Source organism: Polypterus senegalus, chromosome 7 (assembly GCF_016835505.1).
Source record: "Polypterus senegalus isolate Bchr_013 chromosome 7, ASM1683550v1, whole genome shotgun sequence".
Lineage (NCBI taxonomy): Eukaryota > Metazoa > Chordata > Cladistia > Polypteriformes > Polypteridae > Polypterus > Polypterus senegalus.
The window spans coordinates 51347419-51366706 of NC_053160.1; the positions used below are offsets into that span (position 1 = coordinate 51347419).

General features: G+C 39.2%; 1 protein-coding gene across 1 annotated transcript in view; it reads right to left on the minus strand.

The window, feature by feature from the left end:
* The window catches only part of ghra (growth hormone receptor a), a 313453-nt gene that overhangs the window by 15499 nt on the left and 278666 nt on the right, over nt 1-19288 (minus strand). Inside the window, exons 4-6 of the mRNA XM_039758616.1 lie at nt 9498-9627; nt 5454-5629; nt 1982-2160 (exon numbers count right to left, since the gene is read on the minus strand). Of these exons, the coding sequence (XP_039614550.1) occupies nt 1982-2160; nt 5454-5629; nt 9498-9627 (485 nt within the window). The remainder of the gene's footprint in view (nt 1-1981; nt 2161-5453; nt 5630-9497; nt 9628-19288) is intronic.

The window sequence follows — 19288 nt, forward strand, 5'->3', positions numbered from 1 at the left end:
ATTTCCACATTCAAAAACACGTTTGTTTGAGTTACTGCCAAATGTGCATTGGCCTGATATATGTGAATGTAGCTGTCTGCATGACTATACCCTGCAATGTAATGATGCATCTTACTGTTTTGCCAAAATTACCTAAAAGGGCTTATATGCAAAACTGTAATCAGAAACTAGTTGTACTAACTCACTAAAGACAATAAAAGAAAAAAATGACAAATGACCAAGAGAATTGTAATCAAAGAACAGGTAAAGGTTAAAACTGGGAGAAAACACAATTAAGTGAAAAAAAATAAGAACCAGAAATCCAAATCAGCAAAAAGGAGCAGAGACTGAAAAATCTGAGACAGGCAAAAATAAAGTTCTTTAGCATAGTTAAACAGGGTTTATCTGTCAAACTCCGATTCCCTGGAACAGCTGAGAATGATCTTTAAGCTGTCTCTCCAATGACAACACCAACAAGCGTACCATGAACCATTCTGGGAACCATTGCCAGGAAGATAGCAAATACAAAATCTCTAAAATAGTGGCGCTGTATGGAAAGAGATGATGACAACATGGGAAAATGTAAACAAAATGTACATTTTTTAAATATGGTAGATACAACATTGGGCTGGCGCCCTGCCCGGGGTTTATTTCCTGCCTTGTGCCCTGTGTTGGCTGGGATTGGCTCCAGCAGACCCCCGTGACCCTGTAGTTAGGATATAGCGGGTTGGATAATGGATGGATGGATAGATACAACATTTCCGGTTAAATATTCAGAATCTTTCACCCTGATTCCATATATGGTTTGTCTAGAATGCAATCAGAAAGGAAATAAATAATCAGAGATCAAGACACCAGTGGGAGTCAAAAGACAAAAAAGGTCACAAGTCCAGTACACAAACCAAACATTAAATTAAGAAAACATACAAAAATCCGAACTGCCTAAATTTATTTTTACATCTTCTTCTAACTCAATGATGAAGTGTAAAAAAAAACACACAGAAACTGCACAGTTATCCGTTTTACTTCTTGTCTCAGCAAACACACAGGTTGAAATACAGGAATCAGGATTCAGTTTTGGCAGAACTGATACCAGGAAAATTTTTTCATTCTAACTTTGTTCTTTCATATTTGTAAACTAAGCTATTTGCCCTGATTTATGCACAGAGTCACACCTGAAATTCCTCTCCCAATGAAATCCATCACTATTAAAAGCATATACAAAAATTAATATTCTTTAAAAACACACATGAGACAAAAACAAGAAAGGCGGGGATATTATAGATTTCCATGAGGAGCTTGTGGGCCATTTGCACTCTTCCAGTGGGCCAAAGTTTACCCACTCATGCCCACCCTAGCAGAGCAGCATACAAGATTAAGCAAAATACTTTGGACTCCATTTCTTACTCTGTCAGCTTATCGATTATCCTTTACGTTTCAGTCCTCACCCCCTTTACTACCTGCATGTATTCAGATATGTAGGAATGTATACAGTAGCATCTGCCAACTCACAATGGAAGTGGAATCTGCATACAGTCAAATCAGCCGGAAGACACTGGCAGGTATTACAAAGTATTTTTATTTCAGCTTAAACAGTGTTACTTTTTAAAGACAAAAAATAAAAGCCTGGCACTAAAGAAACCTGAAATATGAAGTAGATGGAGAAGGAAGGAAGGTGAAAGGGTCTGAAAAGACAGTAAATACAGAGAAAAAAAGGTTGTAACAAATTATATAATGTCTGAGCAAAGCCAAAGCTGAGTTTTACTGCTGTATTGTTGACGCAAGGCATATTTTTTATGGCATTTACAGTCAAAATGGTTCAAATAATGTATACGATGAATGGCAGATTTGCATAAATATTATGCAATTGAGCTCTTGTTTTTAACTTTCACGTGTAATAAAGCAAAACACACATTTCTAAACATTGCATTAAGCCAGTTCCTTAATTTGAAAAGTAAAATGCTAAAAAGAACAAACAGAAATTGCTTTCATAGTAACATACCACTTTCCATTCTGTGTCGTTGACTGCTCTGTACTGGACCTCATAAATCAGGGTTATCCAACCTTTTGCTACATCAGCTGTAGGAGGAGCTTCCCATCGCAGCAGAATATCATAGTGTAGACCGGTTTGGCTAGTGTTCAGCAATGTCCAGTTCAGGTTGACCGGTGGATCAGGGATAACTAAAACACAAAGAGAAAAGGGGATCTCTTATATGATGATTTCCTGCTAGAATTTTAAAATAAATTAAAGCAATGCTGCAGCATCAAAAGACATTCACTTTAAAATAAAGGCAATTGGTTTTCCAGTGGACAAAATAATGGCAGTAAGGAGACTTTGGCATAGGACTGGGCCCAGCAGAGCTATGACAGAGAGAAAAAAGTATAGATGCATTGATGGTGGTAATGTAGCTAGAGACACCAGTATTGTAAAAAGGGCACTGCAGGTAGAGAGGTAAGCCCTGGCACCTTGGCACCACTGAAAAAAAATGTAACAGCTTGCTACATGTTTTAGCAAGGTTTATTCTCTGGCTTAAGTGTATTTTCTGCTTTAATGTTGTTTTGAATTATTATAATGCATGGTTGTTTGTACATTTTTGTTTTGCTTATTATTTAGTATTTACAGTATATACACTACCAGTCAAAACAACAACAACATTTATTTATATAGCACATTTCCATACAAAAAAATGTAGCTCAAAGTGCTTTACAAAATGAAGAATAGAAAAATAGAAGACACAATTAAAAATAAACATAAGTCAACATTAATTAACATAGAATAAGTAAGGTCCGATGGCCAGGGTGGACAGAAAAAACAAAAAAAAACTCCAGGGCTGGAGAAAAAAATAAAATCTGTAGGGGTTCCAGACCAAGAGACCGCCCAGTCCCCTCTGGGCAATCTACCTAACCTAAAAGTTTTAGAACATCTCTGTTTTTCCAGTTTTTCTTCAAATTTAATCAGATGAAATGCAATGAATGATCTAAAATGGTGAAAAGGTAAGCATTAAACTGTCAGAGGTTTAAATTTAAAGTTTAGGTTAGCAAATTTCAGAATATTACAAAAGGCCCTTCTTCTGGGAACAACTACTGTAATAGGTTACAACCTACAGATGTTCTGTAGCAATTAAAAGTTAATTTAGCCTTACAAGTTGAAACAAACAATTTGCACAGGTGTCTCAAGTTCTGTTGATTACTTAAAAACCCTCTGTCTTAACGCCGCGTCAGAACAGACTGTGTTACTACTCTATCTGAAGTACTACTTAGACAATATCCCAGTGATAATTTCAAGAAAATGGCAATTAACAAATGAAATGAGACAACATTTTTACTCTTAGATGGGTAGGTCTTTCATTTAGAGAAAATGCAATAAAAAAATTAAAGTGTCAGTGAGTATGGTGTCCGGCACAATCCAAAGGCAGACCCAAAGTCACAACCCAATCAGAAGACAAGCTTCTGGAGGTCACCAGCTTGCATGATAGGTGTCTCACAGCACAACAGCTTTAAGCACAGCTTAACAGTGGTCAAAAAAAGCAAGACTCAGTTTCTACTGTGGGGAGACTTTGTGCTGCAGGTCTGACAGGGCGAGTGGCAGTAAGAAAGCCATTCTTTAAAGGACAAAATAGGACCTTGAAATACCGGCTGTGGACAACTGCAGACTGGAAAAGGTACAGAACTTTATCGATTGGTGGCCCTAACCTCAGTAATCCTGGGGCTATGTTGTAAGTAATTTTGGAAGAGGCTTTACAGCAGTCTTGCTACAAACAAAATGTTGAGTCTAGAGTTGGGATGAAAACTGCATCAAAAGCCCCAATTAGATAGTTTAAGAAAAGGCGCTTTATAGGCACCTGACCTGACACAGATGGACATGGAGGCATGTATAAAATAAAAAGACTTTTATTTTCTTCAGCTGGAGGGCAATTCTTCCCCGTAATCCCTCCAGCCACGACACAGTCCCAAGCACAGTATAAAACTCACACCAAGCACTCTTCTTCTCTCTTCCACCACCACTCCTCCTCAGCAAGCTTTGTCTTCCTTCAACTCGACTCTGGCCACTGAGAGGTGGTCGCTGGTTCTCTTTTATTGGGTACCTGGAAGTGCTCCAGGTGCTTGATTGGCGACATCTGGCTGCACTTCCGGGTAAGGTGAAACCAGTTCCCAAAATGGGCCAGCAGCTCCTGCTGCAGCACCCCTTGGCGGCGCCTGCGGAACCCCACAGAGTTGCACAGAACATCAACCACCATGAAGCCCTGGGGGAGTCGAGGCACCGCTGCAACCCAGGGAGGCTGCCATCTAGCATCCAGGGGGAGATACTGGGCTTCCCACCCGTGTCCACCTGGCAGATGTGGTGAAGGGGTGTCCCGGCCAGGCATAGGCCCCAGCCATCTGTCACAGTAGACAGTAACGGATTCTGCCTCTGTGCAGGAAAGCTCAAACAGCTATCACGGTTTTGTTTTCTTTGTTTCAGTTCTACTTTGTTTTCCTTTTTGGCCTTTTTTATAACAAACACTACAATTTTTGTCTCCTTGACATTATTCTTATAGTGAAAGTCACTAAAAACCACTTAATAATGCAATGTATTGTAAGATATAATTAGCAGTATAATAACAATGCTTATAGGTGAGCTACATGCAGCAAAGAAAGATGCCATCTTGAGTGAATTTTTCGGTTTAACTGAAAGCAAAAATATGCTAAAAGGAAAACTGGAAAAATGACTGCACGTTTAATATATTCCACAGTAAATCATCTGTTGATCACAATGGGTTTACTGTGTAAAAAACCGTTCATGTCAAATTTCTGGTGCCTTGTCCAGTTCTTGAAATTGTTTAAGTGCCTAAACGATAACTGATATACATTTGGTAACTGCACACTTTTTTGTTACACAGGACAAATTTACCTAATGAACTCATGAATTATTAATGCATCATGTCTATGTTTTCTTATTCACATATGCATGTTTACTTCTTATCCTCATTTTGTACAAAATATGTGCTGATCTATTGTATAACTATCATGGAACTCTTAGTATTTACTTCATAGTATATAACTTTGTCTGGTGTGGGGACTGTGTAATATGTACCTAACAACTAATATGGCAAAAATAGTAAAAGTATCATCTTCCCCATAACTGGTTATCAAGGTTTTCTTTGCTTAGAGAAAAACAATTTTTTTCTTAATGGATTGGCACCACTTATGGACTCAAATCAAATTCAAGCATCTAGCAAAAGGTGAGATGCCACAACACAGAAAAAGTATTCCTGGAGACACAGTGATACTTGATTACATTCTAAAATTTAACTAAAAGACTCCATGTATTAATCTATCAAGTTCAGGTACAGACTCATTTGGGTCCTCATTTATAACATGTAAATCGAAACAAAAGAAAAATGTTTTTAATTTGCATTTTCTTTCATCACAATACATTTAAAAATATGCATCATATTGTCATGATCTGTTACCATAACAATTGGGAAATGTACCTATGTCTTCCACATTAAAGGACCTTTCATCATAAAGGACATCTTTGTTTTCCGACCTTAGCTCAAGATTGTATGGGACCCAGATTGATGTATACGTCGTGTTGAAATAACACTCATTTTCAGTCCCAACTCGGTAATCTGGACATTCATTCCATTCTCCTCCAGTATTTTTAAAACTAGAAAAAAAAAGACAGATGAGTTTAAGAAACAAAGTCTGAGACAAAAATGTTCAGATGTTGCCTGTGTGGAGTTTGTATGTTCTCACTAGGTCTACATGGGTCTTCCCTCTAGTGATTCATTTTTCCTCCTGTATCTTCAAAGATGCACAGGTTAAGTTAATTGGTAATTCTAATTTGGCCTAAGTATGTGTGTGTAACGGGTCCTCCCTGCGTGGAGTTTGCATGTTCTCCCCGTGTCTGCGTGGGTTTCCTCCGGGCGCTCCGGTTTCCTCCCACAATCCGAAGACATGCAGGTTAGGTGGATTGGCGGTTCTAAATTGGCCCTAGTGTGTGCTTGGTGTGTGGGTGTGTTTGTGTGTGTCCTGTGGTGGGTTGGCACCCTGCCCAGGATTGGTTCCTGCCTTGTGCCCTGTGTTGGCTGGGATTGGCTCCAGCAGACCCCCGTGACCCTGTATCTGGATTCAGCGGGTTAGAAACTGGATGGATGGATGGATGTGTGTGTAATTGTGGGCCTTGGGATGGACTGGCACTCTGTTCAGAGTTGTTTTCGCTTCAGCTCCCCCTAAATTAATGTACTGTTTTCAAAACAAATACAGTAGAGTCCCGCTAATCCGAACTAATTGGGACCGAACCCTGTTCGGATTAGCGAAAATTCGGATTAGGCGGAGTTTTGTCATATAATGCCATATATTGACTTTATGAGGCGTATTAAGCGTCTGATGTGTCAAGAATTAAAGGTAAGAAATTACGTATTCTAGTACACTGCTATTTAAACTGCACTGTAGTGTGACTGTGATCGGAGGTAAAATCGATATGACGGGCGGTACGTGAGTAGTAGCGGAAGGGCAGTGACCTAGACCTACGCATTCCTCTTGATTTCCGTTCCCAAACTATGAGTCACTGAGTCAGTGTGCCACCTGCTACTGCCGAGTGATGTGTTTTGTGCAATGTTATTGTTCGTGTGCGCGCACTTGCCCTGTGTTTTGTGAGTCCTTGTGAGTGGTGTGTAGTGTGGTTTCTTTACATTCTGTGCTTGTCCCTGCTGTTAATCATCATGGCAAGCAAACGTAAACTCGTGTACATTAAAAGAAAAACTGGAAGTGTTGAAAAGACTTGACAAAGGTGAAAGTGCCACTCAGTTATCGAAGGAATTTGGTGTCGGGAAAGCAACAATTTCCGATTGGAAAAAGAACAGAGGTAAAATTGAGCAGTTTTGCGCTACCACAAGTGAAAAAACAATTGAAAAACGTAGCAAGGCGACAGTGTCTTCTTACGAAAAATTGGACGAAGCACTTTTCTTATGGTTTACACAAGAAAGACAGAAAGGAATCCCTATCACTGGCCCTCTAATTCAAGAAAAGGCGCTTCAATTGAACAAGCTCATGGACGGTGACGTATCATTTACGGCTAGTTGTGGTTTCTTAGACCGATGGAAGAAAAGACACGGAATCAGGCAGCTTACAATAACTGGGGAGAAATTGTCAGCGGACAACAAAGCAGCTGTTGAATACCTTGAGGAGTTCAAATGCATCATTTCTTCCTACTCGCCCCAGCAACTTTACAACGCAGATGAGATAGGACTTAACTTTAAAGCATTGCCTACCAAAAGTCTTGCATCACAAGAGGAACGATCTGCACCAGGGTTTAAAATGGATAAACAGCGCCTAACTGTGTTGGCCTGCAGCAATGCTTCTGCCACAAATAAGCTTCCACTAATGGTTACTGGCAAATCGGCAAAACCACGCTGTTTTAAGAACATGAACATGAACTCTCTCCCTGTTTTTTACAGAAATCAAAAGAAAGCTTGGATGGATCGTGCCTTGTTCCAAGAATGGTTTGACAAGCAATTTGTGCCAAAAGTAAAGGCGTTTAACAAAGAAAATGGATTGCCTCCTCGTGCTTTGTTACTTATAGACAATGCTCCGTCACATCCAGAAGAAATGCAAGTTGTTTGCGATGATATCAAGGCTATTTTTCTCCCACCAAATGTCACATCGATTTTGCAGCCAATGGACCAAGGGGTTTTGCAGGCTTTGAAACAGAATTATAGAAAAATGCTTCTTCGTAGCCTACTTGAAGATAATGAAGAGCTAACAATTTTGGATAAACTCAAGAAAATGAACATCAAAGATGTTATTTACTGGGTTGCTGAAGCTTGGGAAAACACACGCAAGGAATCCTTACAGAAGTCATGGAAAAATCTCTGGCCTGAGCTAGAGTTTGTCCAAACAGTTTTCCCCCCGACAAAAGAAAATTGCGAACTTCTTCAATTGGTGAAAAGAATGCCAGGTTGTGAAAATGCAGAAGAAGAGTGCGTGGAAGAGTGGACAGCCGTTGACGACTGTGGCCATGAAGAATACACAGATGATGACATTGTGGCAGCTGTGCAGGGAACGTCAGCTGATCTCGACGCAGACGACAGTGAGGAGGAAGGGGACGCGCCGACTGATGTTGTTCCACACACTGCCACAGCCAGTGCCCTTGATCTCTCTTTGCGCTACGTTGAGCAACACGCCGATGCAACCCCAACAGATGTTATGTTTATGCGGCGTTGGCGAAACATTGCTTCTTCAAGCCGGTTTTTTGTTCGTTGCGTCAGAAGAAGATCACTGACTTTACCTCTTAGATAATGGTTTGCTTTTTACGTTTTGTGTAAATGCTGTACAGAACATGGATTCTACATATGTGAGTAAATTCGAACTTGTTTCAATTTGAAGTAAGGCTGTATTTTGGATTTTTAGTTAGACAGCGAAATTGAAAAATTACAAGTTTCTTAAATGTACATTAAACGTACGACATAACTTGAAAAAACTTGTTTTCTTTACTTTTCCCAGTTCAGAAATTTTATAAAAATTACTGTATTTTTTCCCCTAGTCCTGTTCGGATTAGGCGGATTTTTGGATTAGCGGGACTCTACTGTGTATATATATATATATATATATATATATATATATATATATATATATATATATATATATATATATATATATATATATGTTTGTGTGTGTAGATGTGTGCTGGATTTCTATCTATCTATCTATCTATCTACATATGTTACTCTACACAGCAAAAGTAGTACAATTTCTCTTTTTGGTCACTAGGGGGTTTATAACACCACAGGTGAAAGGAATCTCTGTGTGGATGTTATCTATAAAAGGATTTGGAATCCATTTGTTTATCCATTCTAAATTTTGTTATTCGGTAAATGTATCATTCTTAACTGCAATATTTATGACTATGGGGGTGGCTGGAAAAAGAATGCTGAGTTTGTAGTAAAGGATCTTTTTCTGCAAACTTAAAAATAAAGACTGTGTAGATATGCAGCATTAATCAGTGCCAGAATTAAACCATATGTCATTTGTGTGAAGTCTAAACTCATCCCAGAAAGTGCTGGTCTTGCTTACCATAAGAACAATAGAATTTCCTTGACTTAAGCAAAATAATTAGGATAAAAATTATTCAAACCGCGGGCCTTCATTTGCTGCTTTGCAGGCTTCATCCTTTTCCCTCTTCTGCATTAATGAGAATGCCAACAGTGTTAAAATTATTAACTATAATTAATGTAATTCATACAGACATTTAAAATTTCTCTTTGCATCTTCATAGATAATGCCAGTTCCACTAACCTTCAAAAATGATACTAAATTACATTTATAAAAATGATTTGAAAAGTAAAATTACTGAAAAAAAAAATCAAGTGAAAAGATTATGTTCAGCAGTAAATTGCTGTGAGACACGTGAGTATGTTTTGTATTTCCGGCCCATTACAAATGTGGCAGACACAATATTTATGTATGCTGTTCAGAGATCTGCTCCATGAGGACACCGCATTTCTTTTGGATTTGTTTACTTCACTTAAGTTTACCTTCTTTTGTAGAAGACCCTCAGCATTCCAGGCCCTGTTAGATTTGTGTAGTCCCCCACACTCCACCAACATGAAAATGTTTCTTGTTCTGGTGACCGACATGTAGTAAAGTGAGGAAGTTTCTGTGAACCTAGGAGAGAATATTAATAGCTAAGAAATGTGAAAAGTAAACATGAGGACAAGCAAGAACAAGTCAGCAAGGCAGTGCCAATTATAAACTGCAGCAATGCAGGAGAAACTACTTCAGTGGTCACAGAATTTCTAAAAATACATAATACCAATTATTGCTTTTTTTAAAACTAGCAGAAGTATTCTTTTGAATTTAGTCAGAATACTGTAAATACACAAATGATGGGTCTTTATGCAAGTGTATTAAATAGCATTTTTTCTGCAAAACAAGGTTTCAGTTAACAAGAACACTTCAATAGTGGTCACAGTAGTAGTCAGACATTTTCTTTCTTTTTAAATTTTCTTACTTTTTAATCATTTTTCTGTGTGTGTGTATCATGTATGTATATATATACACACACATAAATACATTATTATTTATTTATTTAAAGAGTTTCTGTATAAAGCCAAATTTCTTCTGGGAGACAGAGCTTTCTCTTTCTATGTACCTATCTAAGTACAAACCCCAACCCTGGACAATCCTGGACTTTCATGGTCCCTTTTAAAGTGAAAGCAGTTATTTAAAATAGATAAAATATGGAGGTCCTTCAGTCCAAAAGGTAGTGTGAGAGAGTTTCCTTACAAATGCAGGTCCCCTCCAGGTATGTATTCTGTTCAGCAAACTACCTGAAACTTAAATTGTTCATAAACATTGAGAATTGAATAAGCACATCTTTGAGATAAATAGTAGGGCAAAAATCTGTGTGATACAGGGAGACATACCAAGATTTTTAAACCAGGGTTCCAAAGCAGTGTTGATTTTTAAACTCGGATCATTTTTATTACACTATGTTCATTGATTAATCAATAGTTCTTCTTGAGCATTCCATGTCAAAAGTAAACTTAAGCAATAAAAACATACATTATGGAGAATGAGGCATCAAATGTAACCTTGTTCCACTGTGAAATCTAGCATGAGTGGGAAGGATGAGATGTCAAAACATTGTCTTAAATTCATTGTAGCAATGTTAAGGAAGCTTCCATAGAGATAGTTAGCGATCTACCGTTAAATCTCTTAGTGATTTCAGATGGCAGTGGAGGCATAGTCGCAATGACTCAACCACCCAAAAAGCAAAAATGTCCAAAAAATGCTACTTCTTTAAGTTCTGATTACTTCCTGGCTATCAAATCAGAGAGAGCTATCAAACATTCAGTACATCAAATACTGATATTAATAATTTGTATTTTCTCAAATATTGATGAAAATTCAGGAGCCACAGGCTTCCCCGACTAACAAAGCAACAATTATAGGACACATCACTTTTGAAAAAAAGAAATTCTGTATATCATTTTATGGGTAGCTCAGTGATGCAGCAGTTAGCACTGCTTCATCATGGCCCCAAGTCCTGTGTTTGAATCCTGACTTAAGCACTCTCTGCACTAGTATACTTCTGGTTTTCCTTCTGTGTTCTATAGACATCAGCCTGCTTTGAAAAAACATACCCTGATTCTGTCTTAATCCTAGTTGGCTAGGTACAGATACCATATGATTTTCTTGCTAGGGGACCCAAACCCTATTGGTATCCTTTTATTCAAAGCCACCCCAAAATGCATTTCCAGATACTCTCTGGTTGAATGTATATTCAGAATCACTACTTTATCCTAATATGAATAAGTGTACCCTACAATTGCCAAGCACGCCAACCAGGGTTAGCTCTTTCCTTAATCCCAGTGCTCCTAATACAGGCTACCCATGACTTTGATTTCTTCATTCATCTATTCTCCAAATTCATTTATTCCAAAGCCAGTCTGCATTGCCAGGGTTTACTCTGTCTAGGTCTTTCCCACCTATACCTGCCCCTAAACTGGCTATGCACCCGACTCTCACCATTTGTCTTGCAAGGTGGTGAGCCCACGAGATGGCACCATATTGCAGTTTTAGGCTAAGCCTGGCCAGGTTATATGGGTTGCCTGACCACCAGGTATTCACTGGCAAATGCCACCCCAAGGCCTTTCAGCCCAAACCTGTTCACCAAGGGAGACACTACTAAGAGTACAAAGCTCCAGATGACTTAGTTCTGAACACCCAGGTTGCCTAAAGAGACTCAAAGTACAGTCAGTATTTTTCTGGATTGAGAGGAGCCAATTGAGATGGTTTGGGCATGTCATAAAGATGCCCAGAAGACTTCCCCTAGAGCTGCTCAGGGTACATCCCAGTGGTTAGAGACCCTATGGCAGACCCAGGACACGCTGGAGGGATTATACCTCTCGGCTGGTTTGGTAATACCCTGGAATTCCCCAGGAATCTATAGCTGGGAACAGGGAAGTCTGGGTGCACCTGCATGGCCTGCTACCTTCACCAAAAAACAGTTTCAGAAAATGAGATGAGACTTATTCCAATGAATCTGGTAAAGCTATAGCCAATATCCATAGTACCAGGTGTGAATAATGACCAATAAGGCTGCCAGTCCATCACAGTGCATTACGATTACAGAAACATTCAAAAGTAAAATTATACTTGTATTCATGATCTAATCATAAGAATACTGTGGCATTGCTTACATGAACAATAACTAAATACCATCCAAGGCTGACTTCTTCCCAACTGCATACATAACCAAGGTGTAATTTTAGTGGAGGATTTGTAGGTTCCACAATTTCTGAAATGGTACCTCCGGTGTCCTTATTTTCAAAAGGGGATAAAATAACAAAAACAAAACAAAAACTCTGCAAAGTGGATGCAGCTACAGTGACTAATAAAAATCATTCACATGTATACCATATATTTGAAAAAGAAGCACACCCCCCCCAGCACAATGAGCCATACACCCACCAAGAAAAATAAAGGACATAATGGTTGAAAGTTTTGACCATAATTCTTGAGAAGACTTCCAATGAATGTCCAGTGATTTGACGAAAGTTGCTCTTTCATCCCCTTCTTCATGCCACCTGCTATCCACCTGCTAGACCTTACAGACTGTTGACATTCACTGCTACGCTGAATCTCTCTGTAAAGAAAGAGTCAGGCACATCTAGCATCTGCTAGTTCTCCTGCACTCTACCATCCTAGGTAATACTACATGCTTTAGATCAGGCCACATTTACTGTAAATCGGTCTTGTACTGAACCTCATCCTGTTTTATCTTTCAAAATACGCGGTGCATTCTCCTAGTTACCCCTATGCTTCCAAAATGTAAAGGCCCTGTACTGCTGCCGGTATGGCTCAGAAACTTCAATGTTAGATTTCTATATTACTTTCCTCTACACTACACCATCCTTTTGGAACTTTTCTCTAGTACCCTCTTGCCAGCCAGGTACCCCTTGAAAATATCAAAAGCTTATAATTTTGTATTCACTATTAGCTACATCACTTTGGAAATACTTCATGTTCCCTTAGTATGATTTTTTTTGTAACGGGCACAGCAATGTTCATTCATGTCATGGCTTTTTTCCTTCAGCACACCAGGTTTAAACCAATGCCGCTCTCAAAGTGAAATCTCAGGATTCTGCATATTGAATATTGCTTCTGTGAGTGCAAGAATACAGCAGGAACACATTTGTCGCTAGTATCAGTTAAGCGGCCCAAAATGAAGAATTCAGTCGTGTCAAATGCCTGACTAAATGACCTGATACTCCTGGATATCAGATGACAGCATCTGTATTTGTGCTCCATGGGGTGCCAGGACCTCTAGCAAGCCATAATGGAGCAGCGGTGCAGTGTACAGAGCCAAGACTATGTCAGTTCAAAACTCGGTCAGAGGTGGCAAGTGCAATTCTATCCTCTCGTCCTGCTTCACTAGGCAGACACATTTTTCCAACTACAACTGATTTCCAGTTGAACTCAACCAAAATCAACAGATGAACTTTAATTAACAACTTTAGCATGTAATTACAGAAACTATACATGATATAATTAGATCCTGGGTCTACAAAATTTTGTGTACAAGTTTTAACTTTATGCTGCTTCTTTCTTGCAAGAGAACGATCCAACTTACAAACTGTGTTCTTTCCATTATATTATGTTTTCGTTTTGCATTTAATCCAGGATAGTTTCTGGTTGGGGCGGTACGGCGGCGCAGTGGGTAGCGCTGCTGCCTCGCAGTTAGGAGACCCGGGTTCGCTTCCCGGGTCCTCCCTGCATAGAGTCTGTATGTTCTCCTCGTGTCTGCATGGGTTTCTTCTGGGTGCTCCGGTTTCCTCCCACAGTCCAAAGACATGCAGGTTGGGTGCATTGCCAATTCTAAATTGTCTCTAGTGCATGCTTGGTGTGTGTGTGTGTGTGCCCTGCGGTGGCTGGGATTAGCTTCAGCAGACCCCCATGATGCTGTAGTTTGGATATAATGGATGGATGGATAGTTTCTGGTGTGGAGGACCACCCGAAGGTTAAGTCATCCAGTGGAAATGTATGTTTTCCTTTCTTCTATAGCCATGTTGAATTTAAAATGTCCTATTAGTGTGAATGATTCCAATGGCTAGGTTCAAACCTCAGCCAGGAAACTGCCCATGTTAAGTCTGCATATCTGCCCCATTTTTTTGTTATATCCCTTAAGACATATGGGATTTAGGTTCGTAAGCACTTCTAAATTGGCTGTGTGTTTAATTTTGAGTTTTGGTTTTTGATTTCAGTTATGTTTGATATGACAATAAACTTGAACTTAAGCAATGAAACAGTGTTTCCATTTAACCCTAATTGTGCGATTCAAACTTAAAATACATATCTACTACTTGCTTTGCACTTTACCACATAGATCACTTCTACTATATGGATCGACACATGTGTTAATAACCCTGCAATGGACTGGCTTCCATCCAAGGCTGATCCCTACCTTCTAGGACAGGGTTCTGGCCCCATGACCCTAAAATGAATATTTACTTTTAAGGTTACATTTATTTATTTAGCTGATGCTTTAATTTAAAGTGAAATACAAATCACAACCGCATTATAATAATGACAGGGCAGCCTAATTAAAAAGTCTGTTACTTACCAAGCTAACTGGTGTCCTGTGATGGACTGGTGATCTGTCCAGGCAACAGTTCCCTATCACTGCCTTAAGCTGCTTCAGTAAATAAATGAAGGATAGATCGACACCCACCTAATCTAATTTTGGTTTACAGGGAACGAAAGCCTACAACTCATTTCAAGAGCCACTCTTCTAAACAGTATGTATCCTTTTAAAATAATAGATCAAATCTTTAAACATGGAATAAAGAAATACCTGTCTATAAAGCCACTATATCTTCCAGGGTCATGTAGCACCTCTCCTTTTTATTGGTTTAGTTTCAATTTTACTTAACATCTGCTTATTATAACTCTTCCAGTCTGAAAGGGTAAATGAACTGAATGAAGAATGTCGAGGGTGCATGTAACAATGATGAAGGATATAAAACGCCATTCAGTTCAACTAAATTTATTTCTCTCTGATTCGTTTTAATCTGTCCAACACTGTAAAATAACTATTAGGAAAAGACACAGGAAACCAAAAGTTCACACTGCTTTAAACTGGAAAAACCTCTAAAAGCACAAGGTTAATAAAAAAAGTCTAGTCTTCTCATCTTAGAGTGCAGTGTCTTCTGTAGCCAAATCAAATACAGTTTAACAGTGTGGGACAAAGGAGCAAATTCCTATCTGTACAACTAACTATCTACTACATTTTAGCAATATCAAAATAACACAGTGCTTCCTGTGTGGATTTTTTGTATGCTCGTCATGTCTGCAAGGACTTTTTTTCCCCTCAGATAAATCGACTTTCCCTCCACATTCTGAACACGTGCAGTTTAGGTTGACTCTGAATTGGCCCAGTGTGAGTCACATGTGTCTTGCAATGGAATTGCAATACATCTGGGGTTGGCTCAGGCAAAGGCCCTCTGCTACTGTTCTGCCAGTAGAAAACTGAGCAGATTTAGAATTATAAATGGACCAGAAGATGAATCAAAAGTCTAAATGTCACAACAAGTGTCGAAAGCAGAAAGCCAAAAAGTGTAATGTGAAACGCCAAGTGTTTAATACTGGAAAACCTTGAGCTAGAGCACCATCTCTTGTTACTGAACCGTTCATATTCCTGGATGAAGATTGTTTAACTGATGCCAGCTTTTATACCGTTCTGTAAATGATGCAATCATCACCAACCCCACAAAGATGCAGTCATAATAACAGTTCATCTCATCCTGATGGTGGCCCAGACAAAATGGCGGTTTCCACAAGAAAACAAAATGTTGTAATGGTAAACATTTAAAAAATACAAATCAACATTATTTTTCTATTTGGACACAAATATATCAAATAAAATTAAAAGAACAGACTAACACCTAGTCAGGTATGCTTGAGGGATATCAATTTGTCCAGTTAGGAAGCATAAGCAATTGTGAATCAATTTCACCTACTTTGGAGCAAATGAAAGTGACAACAAGTGCACTGCAAAGGCAATTGCAAGAAACCTCCAAAAGGGGAATGGTTTTGCAGGTGGTGGGCACAGACAATTGCTCTTTCCTTATGCTTCCTGACTGATTCTTCTCTAGTTTTGCATTTTGCTAGTGTCCTTGTCACTAGTGGTAGTTATAAGATGGTACCTGCAGCCATTTCAGGTTGCACAGGTAGTCCAACTCCTCCCAATTGGCACATCCATACGTGCTACTCCAAGAAGGTTTGCTGTGTCTCACAATACAATCTCAAGAGCACAGAGGAGATACCAGGAGACAGGCCATTACACAAGGAAAGCTAGACAGGGCATCAACCCAGCAGTAAGACCAGTATCTGCTCCTGTGTGTGAGGAAAAACAGGAGGAGCACTGCCAGAGCCCTACAAAGTGACCTCCAGCTGGCTACCGGTATGCATGTTTCTGACCAAATTGTTGGCATGTGGGCCTCTAGTGGGACGTGTGCTCACAGCCCATCACTGTGCAGCTTGACTGGTATTCACCAGAATATACACAATTGGCATCTCTGCCATTGGCACCACACTAAGCGCATGTGACAAATGTAAAGGAATCTGGAGATGCCATGGTGAACTTTATGCAGCCTGCAACATTATCCTGAATGAGCGGTTTGACGGTGGATCAGTGATGGTCTAGGGAGGCATACCTTCACATACCAGGCCCGGAATCCTGACTGCTTTTAGGTACCAGGATGAAATCATCAGAGCCATTGTCAGACACTACACTGGTGCAGTGGGCCCTGGGTTCCTCCTGTTACAGGACAATGCCCAGCCTCATGTGGGCAGAGTCTGACCGTTCCTGGATGATGAAAGCATTGATGCCATTGACTTGCCTGCATGTTCCCCAGACCTGAATCCAATCGAGTACCTCTGAGACTTTATGTATCAGTGCTTTCGATGCGGCCAAGTAGTGCCACGGACTGTCAAGGAGCTCAGTGATGCCCTGATCCAGGTCTGGGAGGAGATCTCCCAGGACACTATCCAACGTCTCATCAGGAGCATGCCCAGACATTATTGGGAGTGCAAACAGGCATGTGGGGGCCATACTCACTACTGACATTATGCTACTGGGCTGAAATTCACACAAGTTGGATCAGCCTGCAATTTCAATTTTTGACTTTTATTGAAATTTTTGACTTTTATTTCTTATGTAATATTCGATTCAGCCCTCAATGCTCTAGTGATTTTAGTTTCCATTGACTGTTGTTGCATCATTTTGTTCTCAACGAACTACACAGTATTACTCAGTAAAGATTTTCCACTTGAATATTTTGTTTAAGTTTGTTTAAGTGTTCCTTTAATTGTTTCAAGTCTCTATAGATGATTTTATCAAACAAAACACAATATTTGGATTACATAGTATCATGAATAAGAATTATTTTCCATGTAAAACATGCAGAAATACTAGAGGCTCTAAATGGTAACAGAATTGCATCTCAAATCTCATAACCCATAGCATACTACCCTGTTCAGCATTGGACCATCTTCAAAACTTGCCACATCTCAGGTCACCTGTCATCACTGCTTGCCTCGTAACTACAAATCTGATGCCCATTTGTCCTGAAACAGAACTTTCCATTGTCAAAAAGCCCTGTCATGTGACTTCTGGTGACTGTTCATTTAGCCTTGGAGCTCATATTTACAGAAACATTCTCCTTTGTGTTGCCTGTGAGTCTCTGTCAGTGGCAATCAGGTAAATCAGGAAGATGTAAATGGTGTGTGTGTAAATCCACTTTTTCACTAAAGCTGCTTAGATCAGCTATTTTAATTTCACCAAACCAGTCTGTAGCTGCTATAGCTGTGATGACACAGTTTGGTTATTTATCAGCTCTATGCACCATCAAGTCACCTTTACTTTTGTAGGCAACTATTTTCTCTTTATTTAGTATATTTTTCTGGTATCTTGTTTTCCTTTGTTTTAAAATGTGGTTAATACAGATTTGTGATTTTTTAATAATAATATATACACTTTAACTTAAGCAGCCCACAACTGCAACCAGACTTCTAAGTTCATTGTGTTATCCAGCCACCTATTTTTACATTATAGTGTCATTTGGAGCTAGGATCTCTTACATGGTGATCACAAAATAGATTGGAACAAACTCTTGAAAGGGCACCGTTCCCTTAGAAGTGGGAACACCCTACATAGTTGATTTGGAAATCTTGGCATTAAGAACACAAAGTGACTAGACAACGATGTCTTTCAATTATTACAGCGGTACCCTCAGTGCTTTGTATCACAAACAAGTTAGATGGAAGGCGGATTTGATTCTGTGAGACAGTAGCTGACCTATATTTCCTAAGTCTTATTTGCAGACTTTGGGCTACAGGTGAAGGTTACCAAGAATCAATAGTAACAGATCTGAGACCACTTTTTAATCCTAAAGTTAATATGCATTTTGAATTCTAGTAGATTTGGAAATCCCGTTGAACTCTAAAGTATTATGAGGTACTGTTAGTTTTCATTATTCTTATTTAAAGAGCTTTTATGGGTGTGTGTACTGTCTGTAACAATGGTTGTCATATGTTGGCTCTTGGCATATTTTCATGTGTCTATGTAATGATGCCTTATGCTTTGTACTTATCTGTTGCAAACAAATTTCCCTCTGGGATAATAAGAATACTTACCTAATCACTTACACCTGTGCACATAGCCATAACAGGCTAACAAAGGGTCACCAGTCAATTTAATCTGCACATTTGACCTTTGGAATTTGATTTGGAAAAAACAGGAAAACCCAGAAGAGCCACACATGAGCATGGGTGAGGATGTGCTATCTCCACATAAAAGGTGATCAAATAATCAAAACCAAAGTCTTCAGTGTTAAAAGGCTACTTTTAGTAAAAATAAATAAACAAAATGTGGTTGATTGAGAATAACAGTGATTTACAGCTTGAATAGGCATTTGCCATGCATTGCAAACAGGGTTTTGGAGCAGTAAGGATGTCACCCTCAGAATAACTCAGCTATCTGCAGGTTTATATGGTGTAAACAGCATAGGAAAACATTCTGGAGTGTTAAAACAGACAGATTTTACTGTAAGTCAGTAGCACAATTGTGAAGTTAACTCAAACTCAAGTGAAAGCCAGGAAACAGGATCCAGCTGAGGGGTGACATGATCACTGTGTTTAGTTTTGGACAAGCAGTAGGATTCTGCTGTATACTAATGATTCTTTGTGCAGAAAGATCATTAAAAAGACACTTAACCAAATTTCAGTGAAAAATTGAAAAATGCACATTCTTTTGGGATAT